We start from the raw sequence: 24,249 nt of genomic DNA on the forward strand, positions 1-24,249 counted from the left end.
GGACCGGAGCTGATTTTATTTTGAATTTTTGTTTCAGGTGCTCAGCCAAGAGTGAGCGTTTCTTGGACTGAATTCCAAAGAGCATCTCTATAACAGAGTAAAAGATTCCCAGTGAACAGCAATGACAGACCAGTGCGTGCCCCAAGGCAGTCCCCTCAGCTCAGCTTTCAGGGAGGGTCAAAGGGGTTTAGGAAAGAAGCCGAGTTCTTCCATTTGCTAACTACACATCCACAATAATAATAATGGTTGACAAGTGTATACAGTGCCTCCTATGTGCCAAGTACTGTGCTAAGTGGTTTTTACAAATATTATCTTATTGGATCCTCTCATCAATCTAGGAGGTAGGTACTATTATCATCCCCATTTTACAGGTTAGAAACTGAGGCAGGAAGAGATAAAAATAACTTTCCCAGCATCAAGCAGCTAGTAAGCATCTGAGGCTAGATTTGAATTCAGATCTTCCTAACCCCAATCCCCATGCTCCTTGTCTTGCCCCATCTGGCTGCCCCAGACCCTGGGGAAGAGAGGCGAGCGTTGTCCAATGTAGCTTCCGTACCTGTTGATAAGCGAGACTATCACAGTGAACAGTTCTTCATAGAGACCCGCAGCCATGCCCTGCACACACTCCACACCTGTCATTTTGGGCCCTGCAACAAACAAGAGAGGAAGGACCAGGAATGACCTCATGCCCATTTGTTTCTAGCTTCAGTAACTCTCCCACCCCATCATGTACTCGCCCCTCTGGCCCAGCTCTGCTATGTGCTACATCTTGAACACATCCTGCAGTTTCCCATCACTGAGCCTTTGTCCATTCTGTGGTCTGTCTCATGCCTCAGGGTTTTCCCTTTCCCTTCACCTGAATTCCTGCCCATATTTTTGTTGGGTTTTTTACATTGACTTAGTGCTTTATGACTGGCAAAGACCTGATTCCCATAACAGCTTCAAGAGGCAAGAATCACCATTATAATTTAACAAAGATGGAAAATGTGGCCCAGGGAGGCCATGTGATGGGAGAACTAGTACCAACCAAAGCCTTTTGGCTTCATGTCAGAAGGATCATTTCCATCATACTCCAGGAGTTCAAAGCAATGGGGAGAAGTGGAGGAAATATAATCAAGAAAGATAAAGATTTAATTCTAGGGGGCAGCTAGGTGGTGCAGTGGATAGAGCACCAGACCTGAATTCAGGAGGATCCGAGTTCAAATCTGATCTCAGACATTTAACTAGCTGTGTGACCCTGGGCAAGTCACTTAACCCAAGCCTCAGGGGGAAAAAAAAGATTTAATTCTATTTAGAGGATAACACATCAAATGATGGAATAGGCTGGAATTGGAAGACCAAATACATCCAAAAGGGTCTTAAAAATGGAAGATACCACACAGCAGAAGGAGCTACCTTGGAAGGCAGAACATGAGCTCCTCGGAAGTTGGGATTGGTTCATTTTCCATATTTGTATTCCCCATGCTTAGCAGAGCATCTAATACTTTATAGGTGCTTAATAATTGCTTGTGTAGGTTAACTGAATGGGGTAGTAAGTTTCCCCTCACTGGAGGTCTTCAAGCAGATACTAGATGATTCTGTGTTGAAGTTACTGCAGAGGATTCATGGTCAACTCAATGACTTTGGGATGGTGATGGTGGTAATGGTGATGGGAGTGATGGGAGTAGTACTGCTAATAATAATGATGATGTTGCTGCTGCTGTTATTGATAATGAAGATCTCCACTCTAATTCTCCTCTGGGGCTTCATCATAGTATGAACAGTTGTACTCAATAGGTAAAACTCCAAGGCTTTACCCATAGAGTATAATCTTGACCAGATCTTGCCAAACTGGCTTCAAATATAGACCCAGAAATATATGACTGTTCTCTGAGGGCTGACCTAGCTAATATCGAGGAGATCCATCACTACATTGACCACAGAATAAATAATTTTCTTGTCCTACATCTCACAAAGACCTTTTCATAAGGAATGGGTTATATATTGGTGAATTAAAGAGGCATAATAATGAAATCATGACTACTTGGAGCATCCAAGTTTCAGTATTAATGAGAATACGATATAACTAAAATCTATGAAAAAAAGAGAACTGTTGCGTTATTCCAGTACAGATAACTTTGTATTACTAAAATTCATCACTGAAACTCAGAGGCAGAACAACTACCTACTAAGTTTATGGATAAGGGAAGAGTTCATGATCAAACTAGAAAAGGAAGGACCATGGGAAGGAAAGTGGATAATTTTGATTACAGAAAGTTAAAACAATTTTGTATAAACAAAACCGATGGAGTCAAAATTAAAAGAAAAAGAAGAAATTGGGGGAAATTCATTACAAATTACTCTGAAAAAAAGGTCTCACTTCTCAACTATATAGAGAACTAAGTCAAATTTATTAAAAAATAAATAAATAAATAAGAGCCATGATTCAACTGATAAATGGTCAAAGGCTATGAAGAGGCAGTTTTCAGAAGAAATCAAAACTTGATCACTATGAAAAAATATTCTAAATCATTAATAAGAATAGAAATGCAAATTAAAACAACTCTGAGGTAAGTACCTCTAAACCAGCAAATTGACTAAGATGACAGAAAAGGAGGAGCTATGGAAAAGGAAGGAGACTAAGGCACTATTGGTAGAAATGTGAACTGGTCCATCCATTCTGGAGAATCATTTGGAACTATGTCTAATAGTCTATAAAATTGTGCAAACCCTTTAACCCAACAATATCCCTACAAATCTAAAGCCCAAGGAGATCAAAGAAAATGGAAATGGGATCCATATAAGCAAAACTATGTGCAGCAGCTCAGTGACAAAGAAGTGATGGAGATTGGAGAATGGCTGAACAATTGTGATCTGTGATTTTAATGCAATACTATTAAACTATGAGAAATAATGAGCAGGATAGCAACTACAGGAAAACCTGGAAAGATTTATATGAACTGATGCAAAGTGAAATGAACAGAACCGAGAGAACATTGTACACAGTGACAACAATGTTGCAAGCAACAGCCAGAAAAGACTTAGCCATTCTAATCAATGCAATAATCCTCCACAACTCTAAAGGATTCAGAATGAAACATGCTATCCATCTCCAGGTAAATATCTGATGGACTCAGAGGGCAGAGGGAAAGATAGTTTTCTCTTTTATTTATTTTTGGGGGGTAGCTAGTGTAGAAATATGATTTATGTGACTTCATATGTATAATGGATAGCACATTTCTTGCCTTCTTAATAGATATGAGAGGAGTGGAGGAAGAGAGAAAGAATTTGGAAATGAAAATAAAAATGAATTATTTTTTAAAGAATCTCAGAACTGGATGAGAGCTTCAGAGTCCATTTAGGAATCTCAACAAGAATTTCATTTATAGAAGTTGTCTTCTAGCCTTCCCTTAAAGACTCACAATGAGGATGACCCAGTAATTTCAAGGCAACCCATTCCACTTAGGGGCAGCTATATTTTTAGGGAGATCCTCTTATCATTTAGCCCAATCTTGCCTCTGCCACTGCTAGCCAGAGTCCCAGGTTCCACCTCCTGAGGCTAAGCAGAAAAGGGCTAATCTCTCCTAGCATGACAGCCCTTTCATTTGCCTGAAGATAGTGGTTCTGTCTTCCCTATCAGTACTTCTCTCTGATCATACTTTCCAAGGTCACTCAGAGATTAAAAGGCTGGATTGCCCCAATTCTTCCCTAGTGAGCTACCATCTGCCCCAAGCTTATAGTCAATGTATTGTAAAATGTAGTAAAAGTAGCATTTGGGCTGAAATCCCTCCATCTTGACCCCTAAATCCCACTCACCCAATGTCCATGCTTTCCTAATACTATGCACATATTCTAACTCAAGAAATCACTGGGCTGGGACAGTCAGAGCATTATTCCTGCATCTCGGGAGGCATTTCCTGCCTTGCTTTAAGCCCAGGATCTGATACAGTTGCTAGGAAACCCACAGGCTCCTGGTATCTCTCCTAATCCTGACAGGTCCCTCTGTGGCTGCCTCTCTGCAGCTCAGGCCCAGGCCTACAAGGTGAGATATCTATGCACACACACAAAAGAGGAAGGACAAAGGCCTTTTATTCAGAGAGAACTCCTGGAAGAATCCTGAGCGGGGAAAGAAAAGAAAGAAGAGCAAAAGAGACCGAAGCCCATCACCTGCTTGGCGCCCATGCTGTCTAAATGGGCCCCCAAAGAGCTCTGGGGACAAGAAGCTTTGCAGAGGAGTTAGCAGCCATAGTCCACAAGTAGGAAGGGCAGGTAGGAAGGTCACAAAAGAAGGGAAGGAAGGAAGGAAGGAAGGAAGGGAGGGAGGGAGGGAGGAGGAAATAAGCATTTTAAAGCATCTCAGGCCCACCTTCTCTTTGACTCTTATAATAGCCCTAAGAATTAGGTGCTATTGTTATCCCTATATTACAGCTGGGGAAACTGAGGCAAACAGAATGAAGTGACTTGCCCCGGATCACACAGCCAGTGTCACATTTTAACTCAAGTCTTCCTGACTGCACTGCACTATCTAGCTGCCTTCAAAGTTACAGTCATTCCATGAGATTCCCCTTAGAGGATATCTGAGACCAAAGGAAATCTATATATGTAAGCACTTTGCAAACTCAAAAGCCTCCAGAAATGCTCACTATTTTTACTATTATCTGTGAAACAATCTGCTGGAGCTCTTCAGCTAAACTTTCTAAATGAAACCTCATGAACTTATAGCTGGTCCAAGACTCTCGTTTCACAGGCAAGATAAAAGAACCCCAGAAAAAGGGAAATTACTTGTCCACAGTCACAATGAGGGCAAAGCCAGGATTCCAACCAAGACCTCTGGCAGTTGATCCAGAACTTTTTTCCTCTAAATCACATTCATGTTCTGGACTAATGTCTTATCAGAGGAAACACTGGTCACAAATAAATGCTGAATTACCCTGGGGGAGGAAACATGTGGCAGGGATCACATGATTTTTTTTTGGAAGAAGTAATCTAGGCCTGTGGTTTCACACACACACACACACACACACTTTCACATGCATATACACACACAGCTACTGATGACTCCAAAACTCCTCTGTGGTTCAGAACCACCAGATATTTTTCTAAAACAGAAATTCTGAATCCTCAGCCTGGGACAGGGAGACACACCAGCAAAAGCTCAGAGTCTTCAGATGGCCAGGGAGGGATGGAAGGGATGAAGGAGAAGCAGAAGCTGAGAGACAAAACCCAGGGGTGACGCCCACTGGGATCTATGACTAACGGGGAGAAGAAACGAATTCAGGAGCAGAAAAGAAGGAGCACTGAGTACAGAGTCAATATGGACCTAGAAGGTCAACTTGGGACCAACAAATCCATTCCCTCCTCTGGGCCTGTTTCTTCCTCTGAATTATCAGGATGTTGGACTAGAAGATTTTAACATTCCTACTCCCAGCTCTGACATCCCCTGTTCTAAGCCCCCTCCCAGCCCTGACATCCCCTGTTCTAAGCCCCCTCCCAGCCCTGACATCCCCTGTTCTAAGGCCCCTCCCAGCTCTGACATCCCCTGTTCTAAGCCCCCTCCCAGCCCTGACATCCCCTGTTCTAAGCCCCCTCCCAGCCCTGACATCCCCTGTTCTAAGTTCCCTCTCAGCCTTGATATCCCCCATCCTAAGGCCCTTCCAGTTTTGTTGTTCCATGTTCTAGGACTGTTTTAAAGGTTCTTAGCAATCAAAAAAAAAAGAGCACAATTGTGGTACTGTGGAGGTGGACTCCAAGAGCCAAAAGGAAGCAGTTAAGGGTGACTGAACTGGGAGCCAGAGGACCCAGGAGGCTTGGACTAAGTGGATTCTGAGGTTCTTTGGCTTTTTTTTTCTATTGGAAAGAGGGCTAGATTTGGAATCTCAGAATCTTCGTTTGAATGTCGGCTCTACTAGTTACTGGCTGTGTCTCTGAGACAAATCCTTTTCCTTCTTGGACCTCAGTTTTTTCATCTGTCAGGGAGAGGGGCCTGAACCAGTTTAGTCTGACTCTCTTGGTCCTAGGAACCTTGGAAGCACTTGCACCCAAACTCCCAGAGCTCCTAGCCTTTCCAACCCAAATCAGGCCTGCTATGCCAAGAGGCAGGACAGGCCCAGCCCGTGGGTTCCACAGAGGAAGTCCATGAGGGCAGCCTCTCCTTGCCAAAGGAGGCCTTGGAGATTCATGCTGACATCCTGAGGGACTCTAGGGAGCTCTCTGGGCCTCGACTTTCCAATCTGTAAAAGGAGAGACTTGAGCCCATCACCCTCTAAGATCATCCCAGGATCAGAGACTGGAGTGGACCTGAGGAAGTATCAAGTCCTGCCTGCTCCTTGTATTAGTGAGGAAACTAAGGCACAAAGAAAGCAGGAGCGATGGACTCAACAAGCCAGAATCTGGGTGGGAAGCACAGCTTAGACCCCGACCAGCTGGCTGTGAGACACTTTCCAAGTTTGGGAGAGAAGTGAGCCAAAAAGCATGGGCTCTTGCTCGCTCTTCTCTGTATCTCTCTATCTCTCAAATCTGTCTCTGTCTATCTCTGTCTTTGTCTATGTCTGTCTCCCTCTGTGTCTCTGTGAATCTGTATCTGTCTCTTTTTCTGTGTCTGTGTCTCTCAGTCTCTTTGTCTTTTTCCCTCTGTTTTTCTATCTCTCTGTATATCTCTCTTCTGTCTTTCTTGTCTCTTTATCTGTGTCTGTGTCTCTAGGTCTGTCTCTATGCCTTTCTCTCTTTGTGTCTCTGTCTCTGTGTCTTTTTGTCTCTCTCATCTTGTGCCTCTGTATCTGTCATTCTGTCTCTCTCTGTTTCTCTGTCTCTCTTACACATACACAAGTTGTTGTTCAGTCTAATCTTTCTGATTCCCCTTTTGGGGTCTTCTCAGCAAAAGTATTGGGGTGACTCGCCACTTCCTTCTTCAGCTCATTTTACTGAGTCAAACAGGCAAACGTGACTCGGCCAGGGTCACACACCTAAGCGTCTGAGACTGGATTTGCACTCAGTTCTTCCGGACTCCAGGCCTAGCGCTCTGGGCACCACGGTGCCCTTTAACAAACAGCTGCTCAGTCCTGTGACCCAAGAGCAGGGGGCTCCTCTCCATCAGACAGGGGTGAGCACCCCAGCCTGGCACATGGAGCAAATCTCACAAGACTGGGCAGAGAGGATCCTGGCTTAGCACCTCTCTCATGGGTCCATCCGTGGTCAGCTGGACCTCTGGTCTGTCCAGATCTTGGAACTAACTAGGAAAGGGAAGGGGGTGGGCTTGTGTTCAGATCCTTACTCTGGCCCTCACCAGCTGGGTGAACTCACTAAGTCATTTCTGCTCAGTCTCCGTTTCTGTGAAATGGGGGAACATTCTCTAGATACCATCACCTGGAGGGAAGCCGGAGGGTCTCTTGGGTCCCATCCAAACCCTTCTTGTGGAGAAGCAACCATTCCCTGTGCCCTCCCAGAGGGTCCCAACCATGTGGACGCCCAGCCCTGGGCCCTGTGGCTGGAAGAAGGAGAGCACCTACCCACGTCGGGCTCCACCTCTCGGTTGGGCTGGTTCAGCCTGGACGTCGCCTGCTGGATGATCTGCCGGAGGTGGTGTTTGAAGACCGCGGTGGTCAGCGCCTCGTACTCACAGCCCAGCACCTCGGCAGCGTAGTTAGCCCACTCGAACCGCATAAATTGTTTCCTGCCAACTGGACAGAAGGAAAAGCAAAAAGTCAGCAATGGTGCCTTCAGGGATCCCTCTCCCTCTCTTCCTCCTCTCCTCTTCTCTCTCTCTCTCTCTCTCTCTCTCTCTCTCTCTCTCTCTCTCTCTCTCTTTCTCTCTCTCTCTCTCTCCCTTTCTCTCTCTCTCTCTCTCTCTCTCTCTCTCTCTCTCTCTCTCTCTCTCTCTCTCTCTCTCTCTCCTTCTCTCTCTTTTGCTGAGGCAATTAGAGTTAAGTGACTTGCCCAGGGTCACACAGCCAAGAAGTATTAAGAGTCTGAGGCCAAATTTGAACTCAGATCCTCCTGACTTCAAGGCTGGTGCTCTATCCCTTGCATCACCAACTAGCTGCCCCTAGAAAGCAATTTTAAATAAAAGTTACTCTAATTATTGATCTACATGGTTAATATCCCATAGGGACCCTTTGAGCATTAATACAAAGCAATCCCCCTGAGCAACAGGATTCCAAAAGTCAAGGTTCCCCAGGTGGATATAGGCTTAAGGGCAAAGGGGACAGGCTCCGTCAAAGGCTTCAGACTTGTCACAACAGCTGAGGGTCAAGATGCTCCAGCTCTCTTTGGCCAATTATCTCACTGTGTGTGTCAGAATGACACAGAATGTGTCATTCTGCTCCTCTTGCTGCTTCCTTATTAGGGAATGGAAGCCCAGCTGTGCTCCCAGCATCCAGCTGTGTAGGTAACAACTAAGAGGAGGGGATGGAAAAGAGCAATCCAATTTCTCCCATTTTCCCATGATTACTCCTTGAGAATTATAGTCACAGCGCCAGAATTCACCTGAGAGTTGCTTTTCTGAGGGCTAGCTCTGATGGAAGGAAAGGAACAGCTCTTCCCATTCACCACCCCTACAGCCCTCATCCGCTCAAGCCACAAGAGCAGTCATCCCACACACAAAAGGCCGTCCCTCTGGAAGTCCAGCCTTGGGGATCTGGCTGCTTCTGCTGAAAGGGTTAACACAAAACCAGCTCCCTGTGAAACTGGCCAAATCCGGGACTCCCAAAATACCCAGAATCACATTCTTTCAAGCATGGAGGCAACAGGGAGAGATAAGGGGGTGTATTACTGAGACAGAGGAACAGCCATGGTGAGAGAAAGAGGGGAGAAATAGCAAGACGGGAGAGAGAGGAGAGGAGAGGAAGGAGAAGAGAGAAGAATAATGAGCAAGAGAAAAGAAATGAGAAAAGAGAGGGAATGAGGAGAATGGGTGGAGGAAGCCGGAGAGAGGGAATGAGAGAAGAGGGGGAAAGAGAAGGAGAAGGGATGGGGAAATAGGCAAAGGAAAGAAGAGAAATGAGAATGGAAGAGAAGGAAATGGACAAGAAAATGAGCAGAAAGGAAGGAATAAGATAACAGATGGAAAGGGAATGGAAATCCAGAAGAAAGAATAGGAGAAAGGAAGAGAGACTTTGTGCTTATAATTCCTAAGACTTTAATCCCCTCACCCAGTCTGTTTTGTTTTCCTTTTGAATTTGTGCGCCTTTTTTTCCCTTAAGGTGCTATCCTTAAAAGTCTCCCATTCACACTAAGAGCCACACTACTATTCTCTCCCAGTCTCGGTGGTGATGCTGGTATAGCATTTCATGAGGGGACTTCTTTATCCCCCAGGGACTGTTGCCTCCTGTATCCCTGCATCCTCAGAATTCCAAGGATGGAGGAGAGGGCATCCTTCTCAGAGAAGAAGGAAAGGATGAGGGATGCTTCTAAACATGTCTCCCTAATCAGGGATTCTTAACTTAGATTAACTTTGTCTTAATTTTGATAACGTATTTCAGCATAATTGACTTCCTTTGTAATCCTAGGATTTTCATTCACGTATTGAAAACCATTCTCAGAAGGAGTCCCTAATCTTCCCAAGATTTCCAAAGGGGTCTATGACACACACAAAAATTAGCTTCATCCCTTGCTGTATCCCCCCCAGGGCACTTCAGCCCCCTCCGCCATTAGTGTATCTTCTCCTCCTGATAGCCTTTGCCCTCTGGACCCATACGACCTTAGATTTAGACCTTAGATAGGGGCTGATATGGTCATTGAGCCCTCGATTTTCAGATAAGAAAACATGCCAGGAGGGGGAAATGATTGTCCACATGAACAATCCTACAGTCAAGTGATAAGCTGAACTAGGATGTGAACCCCACTTTCACTGCATCATTCATTCCTCCACATCCCCTTCTGTGGGTGCTTTCAACCCCATTCCAGAGATAAAGCCACTGATGCCCACAGAATGACGTCCTGGTCCTTTATCACTCCTCCCCTCCTCTCCCATCTTGCTTCTCCAAACCTTTTCCCAAATAAATTCTATTTCTACGCTATGTCTCACCCACGCTCAGCTTCCCGCTAGGCACATGGCACCTCCCTGTCCAGACCCTGGTTGCGTCTTCTCTAGACTTTTGCAGCAGCCTCCCAACAGGTCTCTCTGCCTCACTTCAGGCTGACCTTCACATAGTGACTAAATGGATTCTCCTAAAGCAGAGATCATGATCCCCAACTCAACAAACTCCAGAGATCCCTGGAATTACACATAAACTCCTCACTTTCTCTATTAAAGCCCTGCTCCATCTGGTCCTTTGCCAACTGTACGATACAAGTTGTCAAAAATCTGACACTCCATATTGGCCAAAATTGGGCGGACCAAAGTTTTAATAGCTTAAAACTGCAGGAAGACTTTTCGCACATAGTTCCCTCACACACACACGCCATCATTCTGCCAAACTGTTGTCCCTTTGGCTCAGCTGTGTCCCCCACGCTTGGAAAGCATTGACTCCTTCCGAGTCTGAGGATCATTGCATCCTCCAATGCTCTGTTTAAGTTACACCTTCTACAGGAAACCTTCAGTGACCTCTTCTAAATCACTTGGTATATTTTGTATGTGTCTATCTCTTTTTACACACACATATACACAATATACAGTGTGTGTATGTGTGTGTGTGTGTGTGTGTGTGTGTGTGTGTGTGTGCGTGTAATATTCAGGCTATCTTTCTGGAGGACCTTGAGATCAGCCTGAGTCCTTGGAGAAGTGATGAAGGCAGGAGAGCCACCACAAGGGTGGTCAAAGATGGAATGGATCATTTCCAGTCCTTCTCAGTCCTTAGATACCTTGGTATGATTACATCACTGCAGCACACTGAGCATGTGTGAACTAGAGAACCATGACATCACCATGCTGAGTACTAAGTATCTATGGGAACTAGAGAACCATCATCTCATCAATTCCACTGAGTTAACACCTTGTTGTAAGTATCCTTGTTTCAAGTAGACTTTTTCAGAGTTCCCCAATACCTGCAATCCTCTACATATATGCATTATATAACATATCTGTATACAATATGTAAACATGCAGTACACACCTAGATCTATATGTGTATCTGTTTCCATATGGAGACACATGTGTGCATACACACATGTGGATATGTGTACATATGCACCTGCATATATGTGTATATATACATCTATAACAAGCATACATGGAATACACTACAACAACACACAACATACATATATAGGTACTCTGGGTTCGAGTACATCTATAACTTGCATTATATAACATTTGTATATATTACATATAAACATGTGACTGTACACATAGATCTATGTATGTTTATCTGTGTATATGTGTAAACATGCACATATACACAGCGTACACATGTATGTATATGCCCATCTGAACCAGGCACACCTAAAATATGTACACATGTGTGATAAGTACATATACATGTGTATCTGTGTCTATATGTAAATACACACATACATATGGGCAAGCTAGGTGTTGCAGTGGATAGAATGTTTTAACAGTCTGGATCAGGAAAACCTGAGTTCAAATATGGCTTCAGACCCTAGCTCAATGACTCCAGGCAAGTCACTTCACCCTGTCTGCCTCAATTTCCTCATCTGTACGACAAGCTGGAGAAAGAATTAACAAACCATGCCAATATCTTTGCTGAGAAAACCCCAAATGGGATCATGAAGAGTCAGAAAGGACAATATATAAGTACGTTGTCTCTCTGGAGACTTGAAGACAAGTACCATTACTATTCTCTTTTTGTATCTGTAAAATGGGGGACTTGCATATAGTATCTCTAAGGTCCCTTCCAGCTCCAGATCTATGATTCTATGATGTCTGGATGATAGGCAGTGTGGCTTAACAGATGGTGCAATGGGCCAAGGTCACACACTCACTAACTCTGACTTTAGATAAACCTCTGTGCCTTGATTAACTCCTCAGTAAAATGGGCATGCTGTTGCCACATGGGATTTGGGGGAAGACACCCATAAATTCATACTGGATATGAAAAAGGTTAGTTAGCCTCCTGGAGTCTACACCAGCCCCCCCCACCTCTGACCCCCTGCTGCTGCTGCTTCAGTCCAGGGATCCTTGTGCTTCCTGCCAGGGCCCAGCTGCCAACAGACATTTAAAAGGGTAATTGTGCGTGTCTTATAACAGTAGTTCCAATTCAATGAACAATTCAATATGCAAGGATGCTGTCGATCCATCCTTGTCTGCCCCCCCCCCCAGTTTGAACCTGGTCCTGCCTGCCAGCTTTTTGCCTGACTGCCAACCATCCAAGCATCTGGGCCTGGAGGAGAAGGACCCCCCCAGCGGAGAAATGCTCAGAAATAATCACACCAGCTCAAGACCCTGCAGCTTTCTTTCACAGAAGCCAGGACCCTGGAGCTGGAAGGAACTTCAGCTCTCCCCTGGGTTCGAGTCAGAAGTTTGAATGCGTCTTTTGACACTAAACAAGTGAGGCAACGTACCTCTCTGAGTCTCAGTTTCTTCCTCCAACAAATGGAGTAAGGTGGTACCTATCTGGCAGGCTTGCTATGAGACTCAAGTGAGAAAATGTATAACAAAGTGCTTTGTCAACCCCAAAGTCTGCAGAAATGAGATTATCTAAACTTTGTACCATCTCAATCAGCTTGGAATCAGCTGCCCAATGAATGGCTCTTGAATTGACCTGATTTTCATTGAACAGGCTGAGGAGCCAAGGGCCAGAGCACCAGATTATCCAATTTCCTGCCCTTTATAGTAATTAGAGATTTTAAGTCAGAAGGAACCTAACGGGCCTTCTGGTCAACCTCCTCATTTTTTTTTTTTTCAACTGAGGAAATTCAGGTTCACAGAAAGTGACCTGATTGACCAGAGGTCTAATGGGTCATGAGGAGCAGAAGTGGGATATGAACATGGGTCTTTCAAGCACAAAAGCTCTGTCCAGAGCCTTCCTTATTTCTCTTGGGGGCAGGTCCAGGACTTGATGATGGTAGGATCCTGGAAGGTACACTTCTGGTCCCTCAGGGAATAAAGGGTACGAAGCTGAAGAAAACATCTATCCCACAATCCTCTGACATCTCTCCCAGTCCCCAGAACCACTGACTTCCTGCTCCCTCCACATCCAAACGACAATAGCATATTGCCTTAATGACCATTAATTAGGAGCCCTAAGAAACGAGGAGTTTGTCATGGTTATCCAGGTCTCACATTTCTACCCTAATCAGCACTTGTGGGAAACAATTAAGGTGGATGAGAACGTGATGTGGGCACCAAAGCCTGTGCTACCAGTCTATTAGGAGAGACTGGTCTGTTAGGGCAAGAGATCTGTGGGCCAGAGAGGGGAGAATCACAGGGGTGGCAGAAGGAGGTGATGGGAACTGTCCAAGGTGCTGGACCTGCAGGCATTGGGGCTCTTGGGGGCCTACCCACCCACATGGGACAAAGAAGGAGGGAGGAAGCCTGCTTTCCCCAAGGAGGGTCACCAGGCTGAAACCAGGTCTTCCTGGTTCCTGGTCCAGGACTCTCCACTAAGCCACACTATCTCTCAGGTAAAGTTAATCTTGCATATTTGGTTCACCTTCTCTCAAGTATCTGCATTCCAGGCCCCCTTCTGTCCTGGCCAGTGACTACCCAGGCAGCTGGTGGAACAAAGCCTTGAGCACTGGGCCTTGAGTCACAAAGTCATGAGTTCCAGTCCCACCTCAGACACTTACTAGCTTTGTGATCCTGGGCAAGCTACCTAATCTCAGTTTGCCTTATAGGGATAATACCTGCCTCACAAGGCTAATTAAAAGCATATTTCTATATTCCTGGCACATAGTAGGTGCTACAGAAATGTTTATTCTCTCCCTTCCTCTCCTTTCTTACTGTGGAATCCCTTCTAGAAAAGTCTCCCACACCCTCAGTTTCCTGCTGTCCAATAATGAAATCCTTGGTCCTAAAAAATTCATGTTTTCTCTTCCAGGGGTTTCCTGAAGAAATCAATTAACCTTAAGGAAGGACACCAGGGAAGGGCTCCAGGGAAGATGGGCAAGGGCTGGGGGTCGGCCCCAGGACCCTGAGCGTCTCCGAGACCACACCCTGGAAAGCTCTTGTGCCAAAGCCGTTCATTTAGGCATGGCATCATGTGCTGCCCTGCATCATTAACTAAATGTCAGTGCATAATCACGGTAATTGCTGACATTTAGATGGTGCTTTTTTGTTTACAAAGCATTTTATATAAGTTAGATCACTTGACTATCCATGTGCAGTGATCTTATAGATTCACCCCAGACCTGATCTTCTGGGCAACACCCTGAACAAGCCAGCCAGACCCTGCAGGGAGGATGAGACCCCCCCACTTCCTAAGTAAGGATACCCTCTCTTCCTAAGGTCAGCTCTCACTGGCAGCAGCCTACGGAGTCATCTTGGAAGCAAAGTCCAATGCTCCGAACCCTCTAGTGCCTGCTGACCTTGGGGTCAAGAGATCTGAGGGAGATCCCAGCTCTGCCCCTTTCAAACAAGTCATTTTGTCCACCTGTATGAACCCCAGCTTCTTCATATGTGAAATGGGCTTAAGAATATCAGTCCTATAACTCTCTTCAACAATGAGATGAACCAAATCAGTTCCATTTGTTTAATAATGAAGAGAATCAGCTACACCCAGTGAAAGAACTATGGGAAATGAGTGTGAACCACTACATAGCATTTCCAATCCCTCTGTTTTTGTCTGTTGGCATTTTTGATTTCCTTCTCAGGTTATTTTTATCTTATTTCTAAGTCCGATCTTTCTTGTGTAACAAGATAACTGTATAAATATGTATACATATATTGTATTTAACATATACTTTAACATATTTAACATGTATGGGTCTATCTGCCATCTGGTGGAGGGGATGGGGGAAGGAGGGGAAAAGTTGGAACAAAAGGTTTTGCAAAGGTCAGTGCTGGAAAATTACCCAAGCATATATCTTGTAAACAAAAAGCTATAATAAAAAAATAAATATTTTTTTTAAAAAAGAATATTTGTCCTGCCCGCTTCACAGGACTATTAGAAGAAACCACAGAACAATCCATTTCCCACCTCCAGGTCTTTGTACTAGCTGTCTTATGTCTGAAATGCATGCCATCCCCATCTCTACCTCTTAAAATCCCACTGAGTTCCTTCAGAATTCAACTCAAGCACTACCTTCTCCAGCTGATCCTCCTGGTTTCTCCTGATTCTTAATCCTCCTGGCACCTTCTCCCCAAATGTACCTTGAACATTTTATATTTGCTTATAGAGACACATGATGTCTCCCCTGACTAGAATCTCCTTGAGGGCAGGGATGGTTTTATTTTGTCACACCATCTCCAGCAGTCGGTATGGCAATGTTTAATTTGACAGAGGGGCTGAATGGTTAGTTCTGTGAAATGTTGTTTGAAACTACAAATATCGTGTATAACCCAATCAGATTGCTTACTCTCTTGGGGAGAGGGGAGCTAAGGGAGGGCTGGAGAAAAAATTGGGGGTACAAAATCTTACAAAAATGAATGTCGAAAATCATCTTTACATAATTTGGGAAAAATATTATTGAAGGAAAAAAGAAAAGAAATTACAAATGTCAGTGAATGCAAGACTTGTTTAACAATTAACTCAACTGGATAATAAGTCCAAGAGTCCATGGCTGAGCCCCTAAACAAGGACCCATCTCCCCATGCAAGATGTCACTCGTGCCCCCAAATAGGTACATCACTCTGTCCCCTCTCTAATGTGGATCCTTGATATTCCTCCATCTATATGAACCTTGGACAAGCAAAATCAGGCAACAATGCTCATAGATGCAAACATGGCGTCCTGGAGGAGGCCTGCATCCCTACTCGTAACCAAGCAAAGAAATCTCATGTGTCCAAGGACGGCCGTGATCTAGCCCCCTAATCCTGCATTCTAACCTGGCTCAGCTTCTTTCTAACTATTGACCATCAGCAAGTCCCTTAACTTATGAGCTTCAATTTCCTCCTCTTTAAATAGGAAAGTGCAACAGCTGCATTGTCCTCCTCCTAGGGTGCTTGTGTGTAAAACATTAATGGCATCGGTGAATATTGCTGTTGCGTAATTGTTTCAGTCGTGCCCGACTTTTGTGATCCCATTTGGAGTTTTCCCGGCAGAGACAATGGCATGATTTGCCAGTTCCTTCTCCAGATCATTTTGCACATAAGGAAACTGAGGCAATCAGGGTTAAGTCACACAGCAAGAAAATGTCTAAGGTTGTATTGGAACTTAAATCCTTCTGAATCCAAGTCTAGTGCTCTATCTACTGCATCATCCAACTGTCCTATCTGTAAATAAAGACTGGACATATTACTGACATGGCAAGGCTGTAGTTAGACATAATCACTGGTGCTTTTTGCCCGTTTGCTTTGTTAGAAGGGAATGTTCAATGATAAGAGATGTGGGAGATATCTTGGGAAATTGCAGGATCACAGAATATCAGTTAAAGAAAAAAGTCATTGAATCCCATTGGATAAAATCCTTCAGAAAAAAATAACACTCTATCACATCCCCAACCAATGGTCATCCCACCTTTGCTCGAAGCCATCCAGGGAGGGCCAGTCACCTCTCCTCTGAGCACCCCTCCTCCTACCCATTTCTAATTTTGCCTCCTGAGGCCAAAAAGAGCAAGTCTAATCTCTCTCCCAAGTTAAGGCCCTCTAAGACACCTATGATACCTCCATACCCCAACAATCAGTTTTTTAACTAACATAAATGAGGTGAGTAATTAAATTAATTTAAAATTTTTAAATCAAATTAAATTGATTTTAAAATTAACTTAAGATCTTTTTTAAAAAAATTATAATTGCTAGCATTGATATAGTGTTTACGGATCAGGCATCGTACTAAGTAATTTGCAATTATTATCTCATTTGATTTACATTATTATTTATTAGTAGCTCATTATTAGGTATTATCCCCATTTTGCAGATGAGGAAATTGAAACAAATGGCTTGCTTAAAGTTGCACAGCTAATAATTGTATGAAACTAGATTTGAACTGAGATATTCCTGATTTCATGCCCAGCACTAATTCATCTAAACCTGAAAATGGTTTACTTTCCATCTGACTTCAGAATCTCCCTGCCTTAGGTGCCAACCCAAGACCTCCCAACCATTGGAGGGTCCCCCAGGAGGGATGCTCCTTCTCAGCCGTCTGCTCCAGAGAGAAGGTGGGACCTTCCACGTCCTTGACGGAGAATCAACGAACCAAAAATGTAGCAACAACAACTGATGGGAGGCGGAAAGGGGCAGTGAGGGGATGTCAAGTGGAGGGCCGTTTCTAGCAAATCCCCCTGGGAACAGCCAAAGAGCGGAGTTTAACCTCTATCGGCCTTTCCTCCGCAGTCCCTTTGGTCCCATTACCACGAGAGCAGGAACACGTTATCATCTAGGACTCAGAGATTGCCGCTGTCGGCATTTATTTCTCAGTAATGACATTCATGGGTGGACTCGGAACGGGACCCACCCTCCTCCACCTCCTTGATGCCATTTTGCTTTGTTTTTCCCTTTAATCTCTGACAGGTGGGCTAAATTTATGGCTCCAGCCCTAAATCCTCCATCTCTTCTCTGCTGACCCATTGTCTAATATATGACATATTAAAGTCTATATATAACAAAGAGACGACAGCATAATGGAGTGATTAAGGGTGGCTGCCACTCTCTCTGTAGAGCCCCAACTGTTTGTAATAAAGATGTCGGGGGTGGAATGGATAGGGCCATAACTCTGTGAGGGGAAAGACGTCCCTCCACGACTGAGAGGCTTTGATAACAAGACGGATCCTCAGCAAGGAGAAACCATGGAATAGGGAGGAAGTGTTGGAGCCCAGGGCTCAGGTGCACCTGTTTCATGGTGCCCAACATGCCCCATAGATGTGACTGAGGCATGGGAAGGAAGGACGAGGCTCAAGAGCTCCATGAGGCACTGACTCTGAAGGAACGGCGGAGGAACCATCCTCTCCTGTGATGGAACTGGGAGATCAGAGAACTGAGAATTAATCGAGGCTCCATGTCCCACGTCTCTGCAAAGCAGAGGCCGGGTTTCTCAGCCTGCAGCCCCATTCCATCTATCAGGGCAGGGAGGCACTTGAGGGGGGCAGGTTCCCGTGAGGGTTTGCCCTGATCCCAGCACTCTAAAGCCCCAGAACATTTGGGATTCCATCAATGAGATGAAAATAACCTCTGACTGGACCTTCCAGCTAGGATCACACAAGGACCCTTTCTCTCTCAGTTTTTTCCTCAGTTAAATCAGGAGTATGGACTCAATGGCCTCGAGGGGTCTTACAGCCCTAGATCCAAGCTCCTAAGATCTTAGGCAGCTGCCATTAAGAACCCAGTCTCCCCTGAATCATGACAAGGCGTCAGAGAAGAATTAAAGGGGGAGGGTCCTTTACTACATGAGAGAAAGCACAGGAAAATTACAAACACAGATCTAATTCAGATGGTGGATGAGGCTGAGTCTGCTTTAGAGCCGGGGCCACGGGACTGGGCTGTCCATGTCTCAGACCAGAGAGGAGATTCTCACCCAGATCTTCCCATGGGGGCAGCCCAGCAACTAAATCTCCCATTAAAGATGGGAGGGAGAAAAAACAATCTGCCTGTAGTCATGGCAACGAGTAGCAAAATTGCAGCCCAATTTTGTCTTCCATGATTATGGTCCAGCTACAGAAAGAAGCTCAAATGATTAATCTTAAGGACTACTTCATCATGTGTGACCCTGACCAAAGGGCCCATGGGAATGAACAGTACAAAAGAAAGTCTTCTGGCAACGCCCATGGGAATGGGCAGTAAAAAGAAAGTCTTCTGGCAATGCCTGGCCTGGGCATTTCCCCCTCTGTCCTCCTGCTTTGGAAATATTTCCTATGTCTTCTCCATAGACATGTTTGCTTCCTCCCAGTAGAACTGTCTGGGGGGCAGTGGCTCAAACTAATTTCTTTTCATGTTATCTCCTGATCCTGGTGTGTACTGCCCATGCAAGATGCTTCAAATCAGCACCTGGCAGGTGCTCAAGATGTGTGCCCTATGTTCTGCTCCTTGCAGTATTGTACAGCGGAGCTCACCAAATGATGACCCCTTTATCCGGACTCTGCTTAATCCAGCTGTTGTATAAATTGACATAAAATAGCCAAGAAATAAAATGGGGTGTTTCAACTAATCATGGGGTCACAGAATCCTGAATTGGAAGCAGGAATGAGCCTGAAAGAGCACCTTAGCCAAACACCTCATTTGACAGAGAAAGAAACTGAGTCCCAGAGCGGTGAAGGATTTATTTGTCCAGATCCCACAAGCAGGATTAAGCCTTGGTCCAGCTGGGATTCCAACTTGGGTCCTGGGAGTGCAAGATTAGCACACTCGCCTTTGGTTTCTTCCTTTGACAAGGAGACAGAGATGTGATTTTTCTCTTTTGTTCTGATTCTTCTTTCCCGACAGGATGAATGGAGAAACACATTTAACATGATCGCACATATATAACTTCTATCAAATTGCTTGCTATCTTGGGAAAGAGAACGGAGGAAAAATTGGGACTCAAAATCTTACAAAGATGAATATTGAAAACTGTCTTTACCCATGTAATTGGGGAAAAATAAAATACTGTTAAGCAAAAAAAAAAAAAAAAAAGTGGGGGAGGGTCCCTGCTGGATCTTGGATCCTATAATCCTAAATCTCTTTATCTTTCTGACCTCAGTTTCTCCCTCAGTCTCTCTAGCTTGTGAATGTTCTTCCGAATTTGTGGCAATTTCTAATTCTGCCCTTCAGGACTAAACAGAGTAAATGTCGATCTTTCCTCAAAAAATTCGTTTCTCCTCCCTCACACTTAACATTTACTTGAAAACAAAAGCCACCCACCGGTAACGTTCTATTTCCCCAACAGTGCACTGGAAAGCCACAGTAACCTCACCGTCCCCCAGCTGTCATCGTTGGAAAACAGCAGATCGGGGGATTGACGGCGTAATGAGTAATTACTCATCTGGGATGGTTCCAGCAGAAGCCATCAGTTACTGGCACACCAACCACTATATCAAGCTGCCCATATTCTTCAATTAGTTCCTAGTCTCAGCTTTGTTTGCTCTCAGCTTAGGAAGCTTCCAGAGCAATATCTGACGGAAAGAGTTCTCAAAGTACACCGGTGGGTTCAAAGGAAAGATGGACAAAGACAAGGACTTTCAAGGGGCCAGGTAGGGTGTTGAGGTTGGAAAAATATCAGGGAAGAGATTTCATTCTTAGTGAGAAATCATCACAGAATTCATATGAATTGAAAGCCATATTTTAAATGTTGTTGTTTATCCTTCTTTCACAAAGGACCAATGACATCACGAGGTGATGTCTTGACTTGCATATGAATTGGTTATAAGGGAAGTAGAACTGGACAAAGTTGTCACCCTCAGTCTCTTCCAGAGTCATTGGAAAAAAGTCAAAGGTCAATGGCGATGGCTTGGGATGCACTGGAGGATGTTGGTATTGTCAATACTCTATTACATTCTAAGCACTCCATAGTACTTATCTTGGCCAACTTCATGACCATTGGAACAAATGGTTCTCACCCAGCCATTCCACCTTGGAAAGTCTTCATGTGCTTGGAATAGACATCCCCCAAGATGCCGAAGGGTTTTAGATTACCCTCAACCTGGTTTAACCAATCTGCTGAGGCAGTTTTACTTGAGTGTGCACATGCACACTCTAAATTTTTTGGAGTTGCATAGCAAAGGACATTTTAAATAATAACTTCAAATAATACAGATCCAAAAAACATGAAACATGGCATTCATTTGCAGTAGCCAGGACCTATCTATACAATAGCCTTGCTGAGAGAAATGATTCTACAGTAGCAATCCCAAAATAGAGGGTCTAAAGGTCCATTTTAGACTCAGTCATACACCAACGCTGACCCTTATCCCTCCCTTGGTCTTGGTAGAAATCTAAGTCAGAACAATGAGAATGAGTCACATCTCTTGTGTGGACTTGTGTGGGCTTTGTGAGATTTGACTTGTGACATTCATCCTTAGAATATCTCAGTTAACCCATCATATAGGAAAATATTAATTAAAAGCAACGACACTCAGTGCTGATGGAGTATGAAAGAAAGAGGCACTAGCATTAATTGTTGGTAGTTGCCAAGGTGTAGAACTTTTCTTTAGCACAATATACTTAGAATTGGAATAGAATAATAATGATAGAATAAAACACAGTTCCTAATAAACACAGAAAAGGTTACAAAACCATCATGCCCTTTGGTCCGATAACTCCATTAATTAAAGAATGTAATAAAAAATGAAAGATCTGTTTGCAATTTTTCATAGCAACCTTCCTAGTAACCGCTAAAAACCAAAAGGATCTCAAATTTCCCAGAGTTGAAAAAATTCTGTAACATACATGGAACAGAATACAAGCCAAGGTAAACACAGAAATTTAGAAAGGCTATAATACAAAGCAAATAATAACAATAATTACAAGAATGGAATATATTCTAACTGGCAGAGTAGGAAGAAAAATGAAGAGCAAATGGATAAAGAACCATGGCGGGAGCTGAAGAGAATTTAAACATTGAATTAATCTATATAAATAGTGACTTGCAAGTCTAGTTGTTTATATTGGTGTTTAATGCTCTATTTCCAATTAAATATTTAATACTCAGACATTCACGTCGAGGTGTTCCAACTCTTCCCTATCCAAAGATGGCCAACTCATGGTAGGACTACAGATTGAGAAGTGGAAAGGACCTAATTTATACAGATGTGAAAACCGGGATTCAAAGAAGGAGGACTGGGCCCCGATTCACACAGCTAATAAGGAAGGGTCTAAGGCAAGATTTAAATGTGAGTCTTCCAGATCTTTATCCTTCAGTTTCTCATTACAAGCAGTACAGGAATTTAGATGGAAATCCATAAATAAACAAACATATCTCTGCTTTGTTTGTTTGTTCAGACCTGTGGGGAGCTACCGAAGCTGAAACTCTAACCCCCACCCCTATATCTTCCCAATCCTCCACCCTCCTCGCCTCCATCCCCCTCCAACACCACGTAGATTGGAAGAACCTCTGTATGTTACAGAGACGCCTTCTATGGACTGAATAAATAATCCATCATGCACAGGTATTTTCAAATGTGTGGAGATGCTGCTGTGATGAATTAAACACTAATGCATTTCAGAGGGCTCTTAGGACTCTGAGATTCCCAGTTACCGAAGAGCACTAGGATAAGAAACCTCCAGATGTTGGCATTTTCGTCACTCTCTCTGATCAGCAAGTCAACTTGAGATGCCTCAATGCAGCCAGAAGCCCAGATTCTGCACGTCAAGAGTTCTGAATTCATCTCACTATGTGATCGATTGCTCAGTATGGTCTAGATTTGTAGTCCGAGGTCCTGGGTGCGAATCCTATCTGCCACTTTTTTTAAGATTTGGCTCAGTAAGGTGATTCAGGCCAGTTCCAATGGTTTTCTGATGGAGAGAGCCATTTGCACCCAGAGAGAGGGCTGTGGAAACTGAACATGGATCACAACATAGTATATTCATTTTGTCGTTGTTGTTTGCATACATTTTGTTTTCTTTCTCATTTTTTCTTTTTGATCTGATTTTTCTTGTGCAGCATGATAATTGTGGAAGTATGTATAGAAGAATTGTACATGTTTATCATGTATTGGATTACTTGCCATATAGGGAAGGGGGTGGGGGAAAGGAGGGAGAAAAAATTTTGGAACATAAGATTTTGCAAGGGTGAATGTTGAAAACTATCTATGCATGTGTTTATTTAAAAAAAAAGATTAAGCTTAAACTGCATCTTCTGCTCTCCTGATTCCCCTCACTGCTAATATCTTCCTCTCTTAGATTACCTTCAGTTTATTATCTGTACTTATATATGCCTAGCTACTAGCCTGCTGACTTTCCTATTAAAATATGAGCTTCTTGAGGTCAAGGACTGTGGGTTTTTTTTTCCTTTCTTTGCAACCCCAGCACTTAAAACAGTGCCTGGCACATAGTAAGCATCCAATAAATGCTTATGTGACTATGAGCAAGTCACTGTCCTTCTCTCTTCCTACTTCCTCTAAGTAGAAATGAAAAAATTAAATAGTCTAGCCCCAAATGTTATCATGTAAAACAATAAGAGCTAGCATTTATATTCTTTAAGAAAAGCAATGTTTGAAAATTTGGAAAAGTGAATAAAAGGGATAATGTTGTAAAAAAAAATTACCCATGCATATATACTATCAAAAAATTATAATTATAAAATTAATTTAAAAAAGAAAGAAAAGCAATGTTGGTATTGTATGTGTGCTGTCATTTGAGATTCACAAGAGTCCCAGGAGGTAGGTGTTTTTGTGATCTGTCCCCATTTTATAGATCAAGTGACTTGTCTAGTGTCATATAGCTAGTGTCTAAAACAAGATTCTAATTCAGTTCTTCTTGATTCCAAAATTAAAAGCCTCCATCTCAAAGATCTCCAGCTCTCCTATTCTTTGAGTCTGATTCTGAGTCACTATGCAGGTCTATGAGTCTATAATTGTACCTATATTTTTATGTAATATAGATCTAACATATATAGATATAGATATTCAATCAAAGTCAAACTTGAGGTTCCTTAGGGAAGATATGCATCTCCCATCTCTGTGCTTTTGAATCCACTGTGTTCCTTCCCCGGACTAGTCTCCCTTCTCACCTTGAGCCCAAAGAATCCACCTCCTGATAGAATATAAGCTTCTTGAGAACATAAGCACTGTGTGTGTTATCTCACTTGAGATTCACAAAAATTCCAGGAGATAGATGCTTTTGTGATCTATCTATCCCATTTTTATAGATCAGGAAACTGAGTTTAAGAGGGTGAAATGACTTGTCCAGTGTCATATAGCTAGTGTCTAAAACAAGATTCTAATTCAGTTCTTCTCAATTCCAAAATGAAAGCCTCCATCCCAAAGATCTCCAGCTCTTCTATTCTCTGAGTCTGATTCTGTGTCATATCTATGCAGGTCTATGAGTCTACATCTAGATCTATCCATCTATTTATCTACCTATCCTTGAGCTTCCTGAAAACATAAGCACTGTGTGTGTTATCTCACTTGAGATTCACAACAATTCCAGGAATTAAATGCTTTTGTGATCTATCCCCATTTTATAGATCAGGAAACTGAATTTAAGAGTGTGAAATGACTTGCCCAGTGTCATATAGCTAGTGACCAAAACGAGATTCTAATTCAGTTCTTCTAGATTCCAAAATGAAAGCCTCTATGTCAAAGATAACCAGCTCTACTCTTTGCTGAGTCTGATTCTGTATCACATCTATACAGGTCTATGAGTCTATG

At 43.4% G+C, this 24,249-nt stretch overlaps 1 protein-coding gene across 1 annotated transcript in view; it reads right to left on the reverse strand.

Moving 5' to 3' along the window:
- MYO18B (myosin XVIIIB) overlaps positions 1-24,249 on the reverse strand; it is a 358,263-nt gene that overhangs the window by 241,089 nt on the left and 92,925 nt on the right. Inside the window, exons 13-14 of the mRNA XM_074295232.1 lie at positions 7,485-7,655; positions 557-647 (exon numbers count right to left, since the gene is read on the reverse strand). Of these exons, the coding sequence (XP_074151333.1) occupies positions 557-647; positions 7,485-7,655 (262 nt within the window). The remainder of the gene's footprint in view (positions 1-556; positions 648-7,484; positions 7,656-24,249) is intronic.

Source organism: Sminthopsis crassicaudata, chromosome 1, assembly GCF_048593235.1.
Source record: "Sminthopsis crassicaudata isolate SCR6 chromosome 1, ASM4859323v1, whole genome shotgun sequence".
Classification (NCBI taxonomy): domain Eukaryota; kingdom Metazoa; phylum Chordata; class Mammalia; order Dasyuromorphia; family Dasyuridae; genus Sminthopsis; species Sminthopsis crassicaudata.